Here is a 14,415-nt window from a genome sequence, read left to right on the forward strand (position 1 = left end):
AAAACGTAGTAAGCCATACACTTATACAAAAGACGACATCAGAGAAAATTATTCACGGGGGCAAGCAGAGGGACATGCTGTTATTTGTATAACATTTTGCAACACACACTGGCCTATGACTAAGTGGCAGTGTGTAAAACTGACAATTGTTTTGATTGTGTGATTGAGCTCTAAACCAACAGAATGTGATAGTTAGTCACCGTTTTACCATACAAAATGTCCTCCTTCTTAATTTTTAAAAGAGTACCCCGCGGATAGCTTAATCTCAATCACATGCCGGGTAAAGAAGTGCCACAACAATGGTACATCTTACAAATATCCTCGATCAAAAAGGGACTTTTCCCAGCTTCTTACAGCTAGAGCTCTGTAGTTACCCAATGCATGTATATACTACATCGTCAAAGCGTATTTTTTCCTTTTCTTTTAGTATCTACTGTCCTTATCGTCTTGAGATTTACGTATAAACCAGTTTTCTACCATTTATTTGTATATAAGATGTTTGCTTTATTGTATCTGTTTCATAGGGCATGTTTTGGAGTTGCAGACAAAGTATCTTTGATGAAATGAAGAAGAAGTTTTCACAGGTAGATTGTGCAGTGGAGACCACTAAACGGGTGTTAGCATGCTCTGTTTGCCAGTCTTAACGTGCATGTTGGACCAGTACTCACATGCTTTTTCTGCAGTTTCAGAACACAGCAGAGTTTTCATGTTGATTTTTATTTACCTTGGTAATTTGGCAAGCAGGTAAAGCATGGCTTGCGCTGGTTTTACTGCCTGTTATTTAGAATAGAATCTGTTTTTACAGACTGTTATGATTGCCCCGCTGTCTAGTCCAAGTGAAAAATAGTTTGCCAATTTAGTTATCTAGAGCGGTTGTTGCCAATCATATTAACTGACAGCAGTTGTCCATTAGATTGATGTTGGAGATCTCTTATGTCATTAAGGTGCACAATAACGTATCCTTTTGCTTCCTTTCAATTGGTGCTCCAATAAACGTAATTTTTTACAATGATGTATTTAGGAATACTAAATCTGCATATGAGGCTCACTCCGTAATCTTGCAGCTTTCCACATTTTAAGATGTTTTAGATGCTTTCTGAAGCTCAAAGCTCGTTATTTCAGCGCCAAGATCATAGGATAATAAGTTAGAGCTGTTAAGTAACGTAGCTCACTGTATTAGGCCTCCTATTCCAGTTGGTGGTTCCTTGCAACAATGATTGCCACCAGGATGACGTTCACCCTGCATTTGCTATTTAAGAAGAATGTGCAGTCCCGAATAGAGCAGCTCTAACGTATTTTCTTATAGATTTTTTTTATTTCTTTAGTCTAGATCATCTGCCGTGTAGTTGACGATATCTGTTTCTTGTAGACTTCTTTAAAAAAAATATATATTTCTTTTTATTTATTTTTTTGTTAACAGTAAATACAGAGAAGTCTTGGATATATGAGATATATAAAGTGCAAAACATCATTACAATGCTGAGGATATGGAGTGCCGTGACCGAGACAAACTAATATTTATGCTGTTAGAATATTGAGGGTTATATGCATACAAAGTATGGGTCGTTCGTGGCATACCTGGTATAGAGTCTAGTGTGGTCGTTTCTCTGGCTCAACAAAGCAAAACCAAAGGGGATGATGGACGGAGTGTTGAACAATGCAAGCACTCACCCCCAGTCAACTGACCTGGGTTTAATCCATCATTCTTTAGCTCACTCCGCCTCCCCAGTTCAGACATGGCCATCTGCAAATCAGTCTGACCTTGTGCCTCATGGGAACAGTCCAGCCCGAACTGCCAAGCTATGTCTTCCCTGGACCGGAAACAAGCACCCTGGGACCGGTTTCTGGCTAATCAGCCAGGCTAGCTTGAATCCAGTGGCAAAGTGAGCAAGAGACCCACGTCTGGGCATACCCTGCCAACTTAGGACGAACAAAGCAAAACCAAAGGGGATGATGGAGGCAGTGTTGAACAATGCAAGCACTCGCCCCCAGTCATCTGATCTGGGTTTAATCCGTTTCTCTGGGTCTCCTCCCATTATGCCCAGTTCCTCCTCTGCCTCTCTGACGTCAATCCCATAGTAATTCACCCACGGGGCCCATATCTTCCCCCTAGCTTTGTGCGTGACCCTCTCCGCCATCCTGTATAAGTCCATTCCGTAAGCGCGGGGGAGGCGCGATCGACCCCAGTGACGGGCTATATGCCGCTTAGCCACTACTAGCCCCAAATTGACTAGTGTGAGCTTACTGCGTGTGAGATTGATCTCCGAGGGGATAACCAGGAGGGTATATTTGGCCTCCCACTCGAGTTGCGCCCCCAATATGCTGTTTAACTCTCCTAATATTTGGGCCCAATACCTTTTGTATTTTCTTGCACTCCCACAGTGTGTGTATGAAAGTGCCTCAATCATCGCTCTGACATCGGAGACAGACGCGTTAGAATGGACCAGAGACCTCCCCAGATTCTGGGTTAGTCTCCTCACCTGGCCCAGCCCTGAGGAGAGTTCAACCTTTGCGATGGTGATGAGGAGGGCAGCTAAGGTCTCTTATCTCCAACTGCCATCAGTGGAAGTTAAAACTAATGTTTTAATCTGGAGTGTTCAGTATGGCCTTGTGGTCAGTGAACACAGCATGTCTTTTAGGCTGTTACTCCCATGCCTTGTGGGGTTCGGTAGTGCAGGATGCTGCCCTTCGTTCCGGAGGAGATTTGTGTGATCCTTACACAAGCTGTGCTTGATGGTTGGGACATCGGGAAGTTCACTATCACGTGTGGTTTGGACACCCCGGACACGCTAGGTGGAGTAATGTCTCCACAGTGGCGCTTCAGCGCCATGCTTATTTTCGGCCAATGGGTTTTTTCGAGGGATGTCCAAGCAAGCCTCATGGACATGCCCTTTGATGGCTCTTGCTTGTTAGGCGACAAAGCAGATGCAGCGCCGGAGGGCTTTAAAGATAGCAAAGCCACGGCCGATCTTTGGGCCAACCGCACGCTTCCGTTCACCCCTTATGTGACTACGGGGGGGTGGGGGGGGGAGACTCCAGTCTTGTTCTCAATGCAAGCCTTAGCCACAGGGCCAGCAAGCTTCCCCGCCTTTTATTTGCCAGTGTCTAGTTTCCCCCAAATCTCATAGAAACCAGGGACTCTGTGCAGCCCAGTCCTCCACCCCCGCCTGCTGCTGCACCTCCAAACTTCTTTATTGCACCCTCCGAGACACATCACTATCCGGTTGGAGGCGGGGGTCATGCACTTGTCTTTTAGAGTGGCAGGCTGTCACTTCATTTGAAAGACTTCCTGCTATCCATCAAAGAGTTAAAGTTTTTGCGGACAACACTATGACCATGTGGTACTTAAACAAGCAGGGCGGGATAGGGTAATTGACCCAGTGCCAGGATGCCCTGCTCCTCTGACATGGCTGGGACGTCAGGACTTCTTCCTGGTCGTGCAACACCTGGTGGGAGCTCTGAATACCAGGGCAGACAAACTCGGTTGTTGATGCCTTTCGGACCATGAATTGCCTTCACCAAGAGAGGGTGCAAGGTCTTTTCTGAGAATGGGGAGAACCATAGCTCGATCTATGTGCACCTCTGAGAGCTTGCAGTGTCAGCACTTCTGCATGTAGGAATTTCCAAAATGGCTCTCACTCGGAGACTTATTCTGCTTGGAGTGGACTTTGGGACTCCTGTAAGCCTACCCGCTATTACCACTCCTACCCAGAGTTTTCAAGAAGATCAAGACCGACTGGCCCAAGCCATCCTAGTGGTTCCAGACTGGGCATGGTGAGTATGATCTCCCGATTTCCTGGACATGAGAGCTGGTCCTCCTATAGGGCGGCCACTTTGAGAGGATCTCTGGTCACAGAAGCAGAGCGGGGTCCTGCATCCGAACCTGCACACGCTCCACCTCCATGCTTGGAAATTAGTTGGTGACATATGAAACTTTTTGATCTTCCTCCCAGATTGTTGTCATTCTGGAAGCCAAAGCGGTACAAAAGGGGGTGGTGATGGACGGAGCATCAGAACCAATCAAACACTCACACCCAGTCAACAGATCTGGGTTTGATCCATCACCGTTCTTTAGCCCACTCTGCCACCCCAGTTCAGACATGCCATATCCAAATCAGTCTGACCCTGTGCCTCATGGGAACAGTCCAGCCCGAACTGCCATGCCATGCCTTCCCTGGACCGGAAACCAGCTTCCTAGGACCGGTTTCTGGCATTTCAGCCGTCTTCAGCCAGGCTTGCTTGAATCCAGTGGCAAAGTGAGCAAGGGACTCACGTCTGAGCATACCCTGCCAACTTATGGCGAACAAAGCGGTACAAAAGGGGATGGTGATGGATGGAGCATCAGAACCAATCAAACACTCGCACCCTGAATTGGGGTGGCAGAGTGGGCTAAAGAACGGTGATGGATCAAACCCAGATCTGTTGACTGGGTGTGAGTGTTTGATTGGTTCTGATGCTCCGTCCATCACCGGATCATGGATTCAAGCAAGCCTGGCTGAAGACAGCTGAAATGGCAGAAACCGGTCCTAGGAAGCTTGTTTCCGGCCCAGGGAAGGCATGGCTTGGCAGTTCGGGCTGGACTGTTCCCATGAGGCACAGGGTCAGACTGATTTGCATATGGCCATATCTGAACTGGGGTGGCAGAGTGGGCTAAAGAACGGTGATGGATCAAACCCAGATCTGTTGACTGGGTGTGAGTGTTTGATTGGTTCTGATGCTCCGTCCATCACCACCCCCTTTTGTACCATTCTGGAAGCCAGGCCTCCCTTGACGAAATCTGTATACATCTGCCATTGTAATAAGTTTGGGGCTTGTTGGCCTTCTGCATGCGTAACTGTCTGAGGTGTTACTGTTGTGTTGTCATTTGCTCAGCAAAGCCATGCTCTGGGCACTAATAAGTGTATTTGTTGGCTATCTTGGTCTTTCTGTGCTTGCCTGATCTGCCCTGCCTGTTTAAGTCACTGGTTGTGACTCTTTTCTTAAAGGTTTTGCAGCACGTTTCTGCCTTCCACTATCCCTATCCCCAGTGGGATTTGATTTTGGTATTAATCTGTCTGATGTGTTCTCCCTTTGAACACATGCAGCTATCCTCTCAGACTTCTGAATCTTAAGATGGTCTTCTTGGTTGCCATTACATTAGCACAGAGGATAAGCAAGCTTAAGGCTCTTTCTGTTCACTTGCCATATACTAGCTTCTACCTGCATAAACTGGTTCTTCGGACTCGAGCCTCATTTCTTCCAAAGATGTTGGCCTTCTCCCACGTCGGTCAGATCACCCTCCCCACATTCTTTGCTTCGTCTTACCTGTGAGAAATTGGGTTGTTGGTTGTGTTTGGTATTAAACGCTCAAACAGTAGCCACAGTCCCTGTTAGGGTGAACCTCGAATTTCATTAAATTAACCTGTGCGTAACGCTCTGGTAGCTTGGCTCAAAAGCAGTAAGGCATAACTTAGAGGAAATGTCTAAAGTAATTACACAGCACACGAACCGTAATAAAGTGAAAACACAGCACAAGAAAAGTCCCACACCACTCTAGAAAGAATTTTTTTTTTAATTTGACACTTAAACGACAAATCTAATCAGTTGAACTGGATTTATGAATTTATAAAGTTTTTTTATTTTTAATTTAAAACTAGCACTTCAAATCATCTAGTCGCATGAGACCGGGGTCAAAGTTGAAAAATATATCTGACTGCGATGGAGTGCAAGTTAGATGCAAAAACTGAATGGGTCTGGTCGGTGTTACCTTAGGACTTGGAAGAAATTTGAAGAAAAAGTCTGAGTAGATAGAAGTTCCGTGGGGCAAGGCTGCAGGCATTGTCATTGGGCAGCTGCTGGATGAAGTCACGGTGAAGGTTTCTATGTTCAGACGATCTCTCTTTTGGAGGTCGAAAATCTCTGACCGGACCAGGATGTAGCCGATGCGTGTTCCACGAGGCCCGATACCCCTTTGGCAAAGGACTGCTGAACAGGATTTGCTTCTGCATAGAAGAACGTTGCAGGAGCTGCCGTGAATTTAGGCTGACTGGTGATGCACTTTGGGCAGATAGACTAGCAGGTCGGTCCTGCTGTCCTCTTGGTTCTCACAGCAGTTTTTGGCCAAAAATTTAAAAGTCCCAAATTTTGGAATTGGACTATCAGGGCACCATTAGCACCCCACCAATGTCCAAGACTAGAAGGGCACCACTAGGGGGCTAGGGACTCACTCCGGCGGAGTCCAAGTGCGGGTTCAAGACGGTTGAAGCTTTTTCAGTCCTTGAGGCTCTGATAAAGAGGCTAGCCAACTAACACTTGGAGTCAGTCTGGTATTCCTGGGTTCAAGTATTGGAACAGGGCTCAAGCAGCAGGGCAGACATCTGAGGGTTCAAAGCAGTCCTTCCAGGTGCAGTAAAGCAGTCCTCTGGAGTCCTTCAGCAGGTCTAGAAAGTGACCTGAAGAGTGTGCCTGCAGGTCCCCTTTTTAGGTTTCGCCTGAGCCAGCGCATGCGCTGCTCTGGCGAGACATTTAGTGAGTGGGCTTTAAAAAGCTGACCACTGCTTTTTGTGTGGCCTAGAGCGTGCGGTTACGCGCACAGTTACGAGCAGAGGCGCCATCTGGCTTTCCTCTCTCGTCATGGGCACACACGCACCACTCGCATGCTTGTTTTATTTTTGTCCACTCTCCCGCTTTCCTTCCAATGCTTGTTTTTATTTCCTTTTAGCGCTCCTCAAAGCACAGCGTCATATGCTTACTTGTGAAACCCTCCATGTTGTGATGCCGTCTTCCTGTCCACTGAATACAGCTCATGTGTGAGTACTTGTTCAAGCCACAGTACTAATGAGGGCGCTGCTAGCGGCAGCGGTGGAATTCTCCCGGCGCTTTTGTAATACTGCTCCGTCCAACACTTCCGTTCATTTGTCTGCAATGTAAATGAGCAATCCATGGTTGGCTCTCATGACCAGTCCAGTGCTGTCCCTCCCTGGGGCGCTTCCTCCCAGCATCACACTGCATCTTTTCTTTGACTTCTGCATTAAATGTGGCCAACGTTGTGGATTGCTGTACAAACTGCGAGCTTAATCGAGGCCTTAAAATAATGGTTTTAAAAGTAACAAGCACTGGCAAAGCCGATAGGTCGCGCCATCGACAACAATTGGGATAGTCTGTGCTTTTTGACGATGCTGAGCAGCAAAAAACGTGCATTGGCATAGCTTTAGGATAAATATTTTAGCAATGACATTAGTGTTCCATATACTGAGCTTGTTCACTAAGACGTCTTTGGTGAACCAGAAAACATTCAGCAAAAATATATTAAATGATTGTACTGGTCCTGTGCATTTTCAAACATAGCACTTTTTGCGAATTTTCTGTTTTCGTTTGTCTGCATTTGAGCTCCTAACTGGCAAATACCATTGTCTGCAAACACTATTTGATTTGATCGTTGTTAATACCACAGTGGGCATGATCATGTCCGACCTTCACATTAAAAAAAACCGTCACACCCATATTTATATCGTCTTTAAATCTTGTTAATTTTTTTACCATGCCTGCTGGCTTTGAGATGCACAATTTGACAAGAAATTCTTAGCTGGATAGCCTCACTGTCCCCAGTAAACTTTCTGTGAAATAAAAAGCAGTGTTGACCATTGTCGTGAAAAAAGTGATGAGATTTCGAATCAATCCTTCGCCACAAGTTTTAAAAAAGTGTGCCCTTTAAAGCCCATCTAAACAGAATGTTGTAATTCATCATCATCATTTGACTTTATTTGGGTTCTAAAAAACCCCATAAAAGTACACATAGCAGCATAAGTTTAAACACCATTAAAAGTATACCCTATTTAGTGAATTGTGTGAATGATGCTCCCAAAATTAACTAGCAAAGACACTGCCACCGCAGCATCACTCGGCGCCACCGCAGCATCACTCGGCGCCACCGCAGCATCACTCGGCGCCACCGCAGCATCACTCGGCACCGTCTTTGCACTAGAACACCACCACATCAGCAAGACCTGAGTATCATTCAGCATCATCTCAGCACCAGTCACCACCACCACTACCACCTCAGCATCACTCAGCACCACCTCAGCCTGATCTTGGAATCTGGCATCTGTTGATTCTCACCTAGCGTCTGGCCGCTGCTAGTGTTAAAATACAGGTACTAGTTCCCAACCTTCACCCTCTGATTGTTTGTGCCCCCTCAAAAAAAAAGCTTTAACAAACGACCATTGGACTAGGCAGAAACAAGTTGCCAGCATTGCAAGAACAAAAGAAAACTGAGAATTTTATTGTAAATACTTTTTTTTAATATGGTGGTTCAGTTGTACATAATGCCTTCTTTGTCAAATATAAGGTAACAAAAATGCTTCTGACACTTTTTTATTAAAACTTTTCAGCATGCTGCACAGCAGCCACACTTCTCTAAAGCACAGCTTAAAGACATTGGCAAAGTCAATAGCTTTGGCTAAACACTTATAAGGCCCCAAAGGCGAGACCTATTGGCTATGCCAATGCTTGTTTAGGCCCTGCCTGGGCACTTGCTGCTCTGCGAGGCATGCTGTAACCTAATCTGTGCCTTAAAGCACCTCCCTTCTTTTCCATTTGTTCCTGCCCTTCATACATGCCTGCTTTTGTTCGGTCAGCATACTTAATTAGTCTCACATTTTGGTGGTTTGGACACTCCTAGCAGACTGCCCGTTACTTGTGGTGTTACTCTTTTAATTTTTAATTTACTTTCCTTCATGTGCACAATTTGGTTTTTTTTTTTGGGGGGGGGGGGGGGGCTGCCTCGGGCTTGTGTTCCTTCCTAATACATTTTTTGTTAACAGCTGCTCTTCACATGTGTGAACACTTGTTGTTAATTTATTGCAGCTCTTTCTCTAAACTTTTGACCGACCCCTAACCCCACGTAGGCTTAGTGGTCTGGACTGTGGATGACTCCGACACTGGATTCCACATTATCACTTGAGCCAAGTACGTTAACTGACGCAGTGATATCACTTCCTGATTTTCTGCTCCTAGATCATGTGCGCTTTTGTTTCATCCCGAAATAAAGCAAGCACGATTTTTTTTATTCACAATAGAGAAGTACAGGCAGCCCTTTTTGTTTCAAATCGGTCCCCCAAAATCACATTTCTTTGTCTGCTCCCAGCCATCCCTCCTACACCACCTACCATCGGTCGGTTGACTTCACTTAATCTACCCTAAAGGTATAGTTTTAATGTGAGCCTGTGTTTCCAAGCAGTTTTTAAAATTCCATTCTTTTTTTTTAAGTTTTAAAAAGGAAGCGTGTTTAGCTGTTTAAATTCCATAATAATAGATTTTTGGACACCTTGTGGCTTTTATTTTATCAGCACTGCACCTGCTTCAGGGACGCCGCGCTTCAGATAATTCTTTACGTACCAGCGCTCTGGGGGAGGGGCATGACTGCTTCAATTACATTTCTCCTGCTACTGCGAGTAGCAGCCTCAGGGAACACAAAACGCCTCTGCCTTTTGCAGGGGAGTGGCGCCTCACTCTAGGTAACTGCAAAGAAGGCTGGACTTTAAGTACCCACACCCACCTCGTCATGATCGCGCCGACTTACAAAAACCTTTGACAGCAATTATTTTCATGTGTAATGGGGTAAGCACCCTCGTGCAGTCTAAACACTTCAGTGGCATGCACCCCCTTCCTCTGACATTCAGCTTTGAGGTTCGTTGGGCACTTGAGTCCTGCAGCGCAGATTCTTCCCTCGATGTTTTCATTAGGTGTTTTTCACAAGTAGGGCATGTAAAACTTAAAAGTACATATAAAATCATTTACTTACCATGCACCCTAACCTTTGGGTTACATAGGATCTACCTTTGAAATGGCGTATGTAATGAAAGCGGAGTTAAAGGCTTGGCAAGGGCGTGTTTTTGCCAAGTCAAAATAGCAGTTTAAAACTGCTTTCAGGCAGCAGTGGCAGACCTAAGACATGTTTTAAGGTTAATACTCAAGTGGCTGTTACCATAAATGCTGAAGGCCCACTAATAGCATTTATTTTACAGGCCCTTGGTATATGGCAGATCACTTTACTAGAGAGTTCTAAGTAAATTAAATGTGCCAATTGGGTATAAACCAATTTTACCTTGTTTTAAATAGGGCTCTTGCACTTGTGCTCACTAACTCCAATAAAAAAACGAATTCAGCACAAATAGGAGGGGAGAAGACAACATTTTTAGGAGCGACTCTGCAGAGAGGGCAAGTCCAACATCGCTCCATCTCTTGGATCCAAAGACATCTTAGTTTTTATAGTAATCGTACCAAAGACTGGGCTATAAGCTTTTCATTGACTTCACTAGAGCAAAAAAGGGCAAGGCAGTGAAGAAAAGGACCTTCTCTCAATGAATTGTGCTCTGCATTAAAATCTGCTACACATTAGTGAAAAGGCAGCCTCCAGAAGGCTTGAGAGCACACTCCACAAGACCCAAGGCTGCTACTCTTGCTTTGGCATGCGGGATGCCTTTCCTGGACATATGCCAGGCGGCTACATGGACATTGATTTATACGTGCACGAAGCACTATTGTCTGGGCAGTCGGTCCATTGAGATGGGCATTTTGCCCGGTTGATCTACAGTACTCTTTGATTTGAGTGAGTTTGCAGTCCCTCCTCCGGATAGGTTATTGCTTTGATATGTATTTAAAAGTAGGAATCTGCGGTTAGAAGTCTCTCTTCCAGAAGAACAAATTACTTACCTTTTGGGAATGTCTTTTCTGGTAGAAACTGTATCTAACCATAGATACCTTACCAACTCTCCCTTCCTCCCCACTCTGCGAACTGGGCTCTTCTTCTAGGAGGCCTTCTTTTTTTTTTTTTTTTTTTTTTGACATGTTTTTATTAGGGTTTTGCATATATTACATCATATGAAACATTCACAGATATGAGTCTGAATCGCTGTATTGTAACATTCTGGGTCATTGGGAAAGACATAGTGTGTGGAAGCTGTAGTCCATTAGCCATCGGGTCTTCCCCGATGGTTCGAGAGATCTGTCCTCCCCTGTGCCGGTATCATCTGGTCTCCCTGGCTAACGCCCTGGTCGTGTCTATATCTGCCGTCTCGATCGGGGTGAATTTATCTTCCCATCACGGTCTATCTAGCGTCTCCTCTTGTCTCACATTCCCTAGCATGTCGTGTAACTAGAACAACAGAATGTAAACCGCCAACTGGGATCATCTACGCCTGTGAGGCTGTTTGGAAAGGGCCCTGGGGTAGGGGGGGCCCCCGAAACTGGGTATGTTATGGGAGGAAGGGAGGAAGTGCGTGAAGTGTGGAAGGGGGGAGGGGGGATGTGAGGCCGGCGGGCGAGGTGCTCCTATGACACAGTATGTACGGGTTGGTGGTAGGTGTATGCGGTGTGCTTTAAGGCTCCCCAGGGGGGAAGGGAGGGGGCGGGTGGTCGGATTGCCATTTAACGCCCAGCCGGGGGACCGGGTCTGTACATGCCTTCGCTGCTGGGTATGTTGTCTTTCCTATGGGTTGTTTGTGTCTTCCGTTGATCCGGGGCGGTCGGGGGGGGTCGCCGGGGTGCGGGGAGAGGGCTGTGACGTGTCTGGGGTGTCCCCTGTATTGTCTGCTTGCTTAAACAGGATGAGGAGTTGTGCCCACTCCATGGATATCGGGTGTTTGCGTTCTAGGAGGCCTTCTTAAATGGAAATAACTGTTTAGCATAAAACTTAACACTTGCAAGAATAAGGCAAGCAGAGGTCTGTACCTCTCGAAGTTTAAAAGGAATCTCTCTCTTCTAACTGTGAGAACACACATTTAAAAGTACCATAAGATTCTGAGATTCAGAAATGTCTATCTCCTTTCATGCCACCAGGAACCAACCAAATGGTTACCTGAATGCATGTGCAGTATCCCTTCAGTTTCCCATTGCATCGAACTTGGACTGTAGTTCTCAACCTTGAACATCTCTCTGTTCTGGTACATGATGAATAGAGTACCTTTTTCGGCCATTAATTATCCACATTCACTGCCATGTTTTGTGAGAATCGAAGATAATTGCTGTTAGCATGAGCTAAAGCCATCTTGTTTGCAGCATCCATTTTGTTAGCCTTGTGATTCTGCCGTCTTGACTGTTGCCTGCTTTTCTATTCTACTTGAGTCATCAGCTTTAGTTAACTCCTTCTGTACTGAGCCGGAGCAATGTATGAGCTCAAAGGCCTGTAGCTGCTAGAATGCACCTGTTTGAGAATATAACTATCCACCATGTCTTACTGATGTAAGCAGTTTCGTCTCCCCTCCCACTTTGCTGACTAAATGGTGTCCATCTGCCCATGTTAGTCGATAGCTATTCCTGTGTATGCTTGTACCTTCTATTTGTGTCTACATGCTTACTCTGCAACAAACTGTGTATAAAAGGCCCATGGTTTCTGTATTCCATGTACTGCCTCCTACAGCGCCTGAGGGTGTTATATTGATGTAGTCCCACTCATGAGTGATTAATAAACTTGTTATTTTGAATTCCAGCTTCAGTGCCAATCTCTTCTTTGTTGGTTTAAGGACCCGTGGACAAGATAAGGGTGACCCCTGCACTGGTGTGCCCCTAAAAAGGCACATTTCCATAGTTTGGCCCCCGACTTGCGGGGCTCATCGGAGACGCGGCCGCCTGAAGGAGTGGTCTTGACGGAGGAATGGAATCTTACTGAGGAGACGTCCTGCATGAGGAGAGCCTTATCTTTGCAGACCGAAGTGACTTTCCTGTTTTCCAGATTTGACCCTCCAGGTGGTGGCCAGTCCCGACTGAGATCTCCTTTGGCGCAAGTTTTGCAGTGACCGTTAGGTCGACCAAGAGATTGGTAGTTGGAGGTTGGAGACTTTTGTTTGGTTTGGTCGCTGAAGCGGCACTCTTGAGTTTGGATTTGCTTGGCCAAGATTCTGGTTTTGTTTTTTATTTGTTGCAATAGATAAAGGCAGGTAATGTGGAGATTTTTCGCTACTTTGCCTCCTCCTAGCGCACTCCGTAGGTTGTGTTGCTGTCTTGGAGGTACCAAAATGGATTTAGAAAGAAGTCAGCCGGCTCCCCTAGAGGGGACACCTAATAGGTACATGTATATTAAATACGGTATTTCTTCCATAATGCATAGTACACTGTGGAACAAATATACGAAAAAGGATTCTGATCTACGATGGCTAGTAGATGGGTCCTTTTGATTTTAAAAATAGTCAGTATGTAGAGCAATATCTATTTAAACGAGAGTCAACAAGATATGTTTGATTTTGTAAAAATGTGGGAGAAAAAAGTGCATGAGAGAGTGAGGAAAGAAGAAGCTATAGCTGAAAAAGAACAGCGAAAAACGATATATCAAAAAGCATTGTAATTGAAAAATAAGGAGATGAAGGAAATAAAAGAAAAAGAAGATAGGGAGCGTTGTTTAGAGGTAACTGGCCAGTACCCTATTAGGCGCCCTATTTATCCCATACTTAATTGACCTCAGGATGATTCCATCCTATTAGGTAGACCTCCACCCCTGTATAAATTCCCTAGTGCCTCTGAGGATGAGGGTTCTGATGAGGAGCATTCTTCAGAAGAAAAAGATATGGATAAGCAAGACGGGCGGAAGACTCCCTCTACTTTGACTACTGAATGCAAAGGCCACTCTTAGATCCGCTGCTCGTAAGGCAGCTCGTGGAAATGCCTCCGCTCCAGAGCTTATAGCAATGGTTCAGCAGTGGACAGATTTAGAGCAGTTATTCTTTGTAGAGATGTTTACTTGGGAAGTAATACTCAGTTTTAGAAAACATTCTGATGATCTAGAGCCCTCTGTTATAATTAGAATTTATAAACTCTTTTGTGATGGCACCTTTCATCCTTGATCCTGATCTAATTAGGCCAGTGGTTAAATTGCGTACTGACACGTTCTGTCTGCGAGAGGAGAAAAAAGCCGCTGGTAAAGCTACAACTAAACAAACATTGCAGAACCTGGAGCGACAAGAGGGAGCTACGGGGACAGATAAAGATACTATTGATATTGATATGGAAGTTACTATGAAACCCATGCGTGAAGCAGCACTTCTGTATGGTCCCCCAAAAGGGAGCGGGAACGAATGATGATAAAGATTCAGATGATGCAAAGGGATATTTAGTTTATAAATGGGTCTACACTCCTTGGAGTAGAGCAGATGTTATGGCTCTTAAAGCTGCTTTGCCCGACCCATGGAAAAATGTGGCCGCTTTTCATGAAGAAGTGGAAGGAGCTATTAGCTCCTGTATTATGACTGCCAGATATTGGACTTATTTTGCCCCGATATGTAGAGATCAATTCGGAAGGTAAATGATAATGTAGCCTATGGTGATACTTGGGTGCATTTAGAGCAAATAGATGCGGCTAGAGTGCCTGCGCAGAAACCACGACCGGAGATATTAGATCTTCCCAAAGCTATTGTGACTAAATTGAAAGCTCTTATACCCCCTAAG

General features: G+C 45.3%; 1 protein-coding gene across 4 annotated transcripts in view; it reads left to right on the top strand.

The window, feature by feature from the left end:
- The window catches only part of USP47 (ubiquitin specific peptidase 47), a 1,403,064-nt gene that overhangs the window by 76,552 nt on the left and 1,312,097 nt on the right, over positions 1 to 14,415 (top strand). For 2 of the 4 annotated variants that reach the window (XM_085648188.1, XM_085648189.1), the window contains exon 2: positions 525 to 584. The exons of the other annotated variants lie outside the window; for them this stretch is intronic. In XM_085648188.1, the coding sequence (XP_085504314.1) occupies positions 525 to 584 (60 nt within the window). The remainder of the gene's footprint in view (positions 1 to 524; positions 585 to 14,415) is intronic. 4 annotated transcript variants of the gene reach the window in all.

The sequence above is a fragment of the Triturus cristatus genome, chromosome 3_2 (assembly GCF_964204655.1).
Source record: "Triturus cristatus chromosome 3_2, aTriCri1.1, whole genome shotgun sequence".
NCBI lineage: Eukaryota > Metazoa > Chordata > Amphibia > Caudata > Salamandridae > Triturus > Triturus cristatus.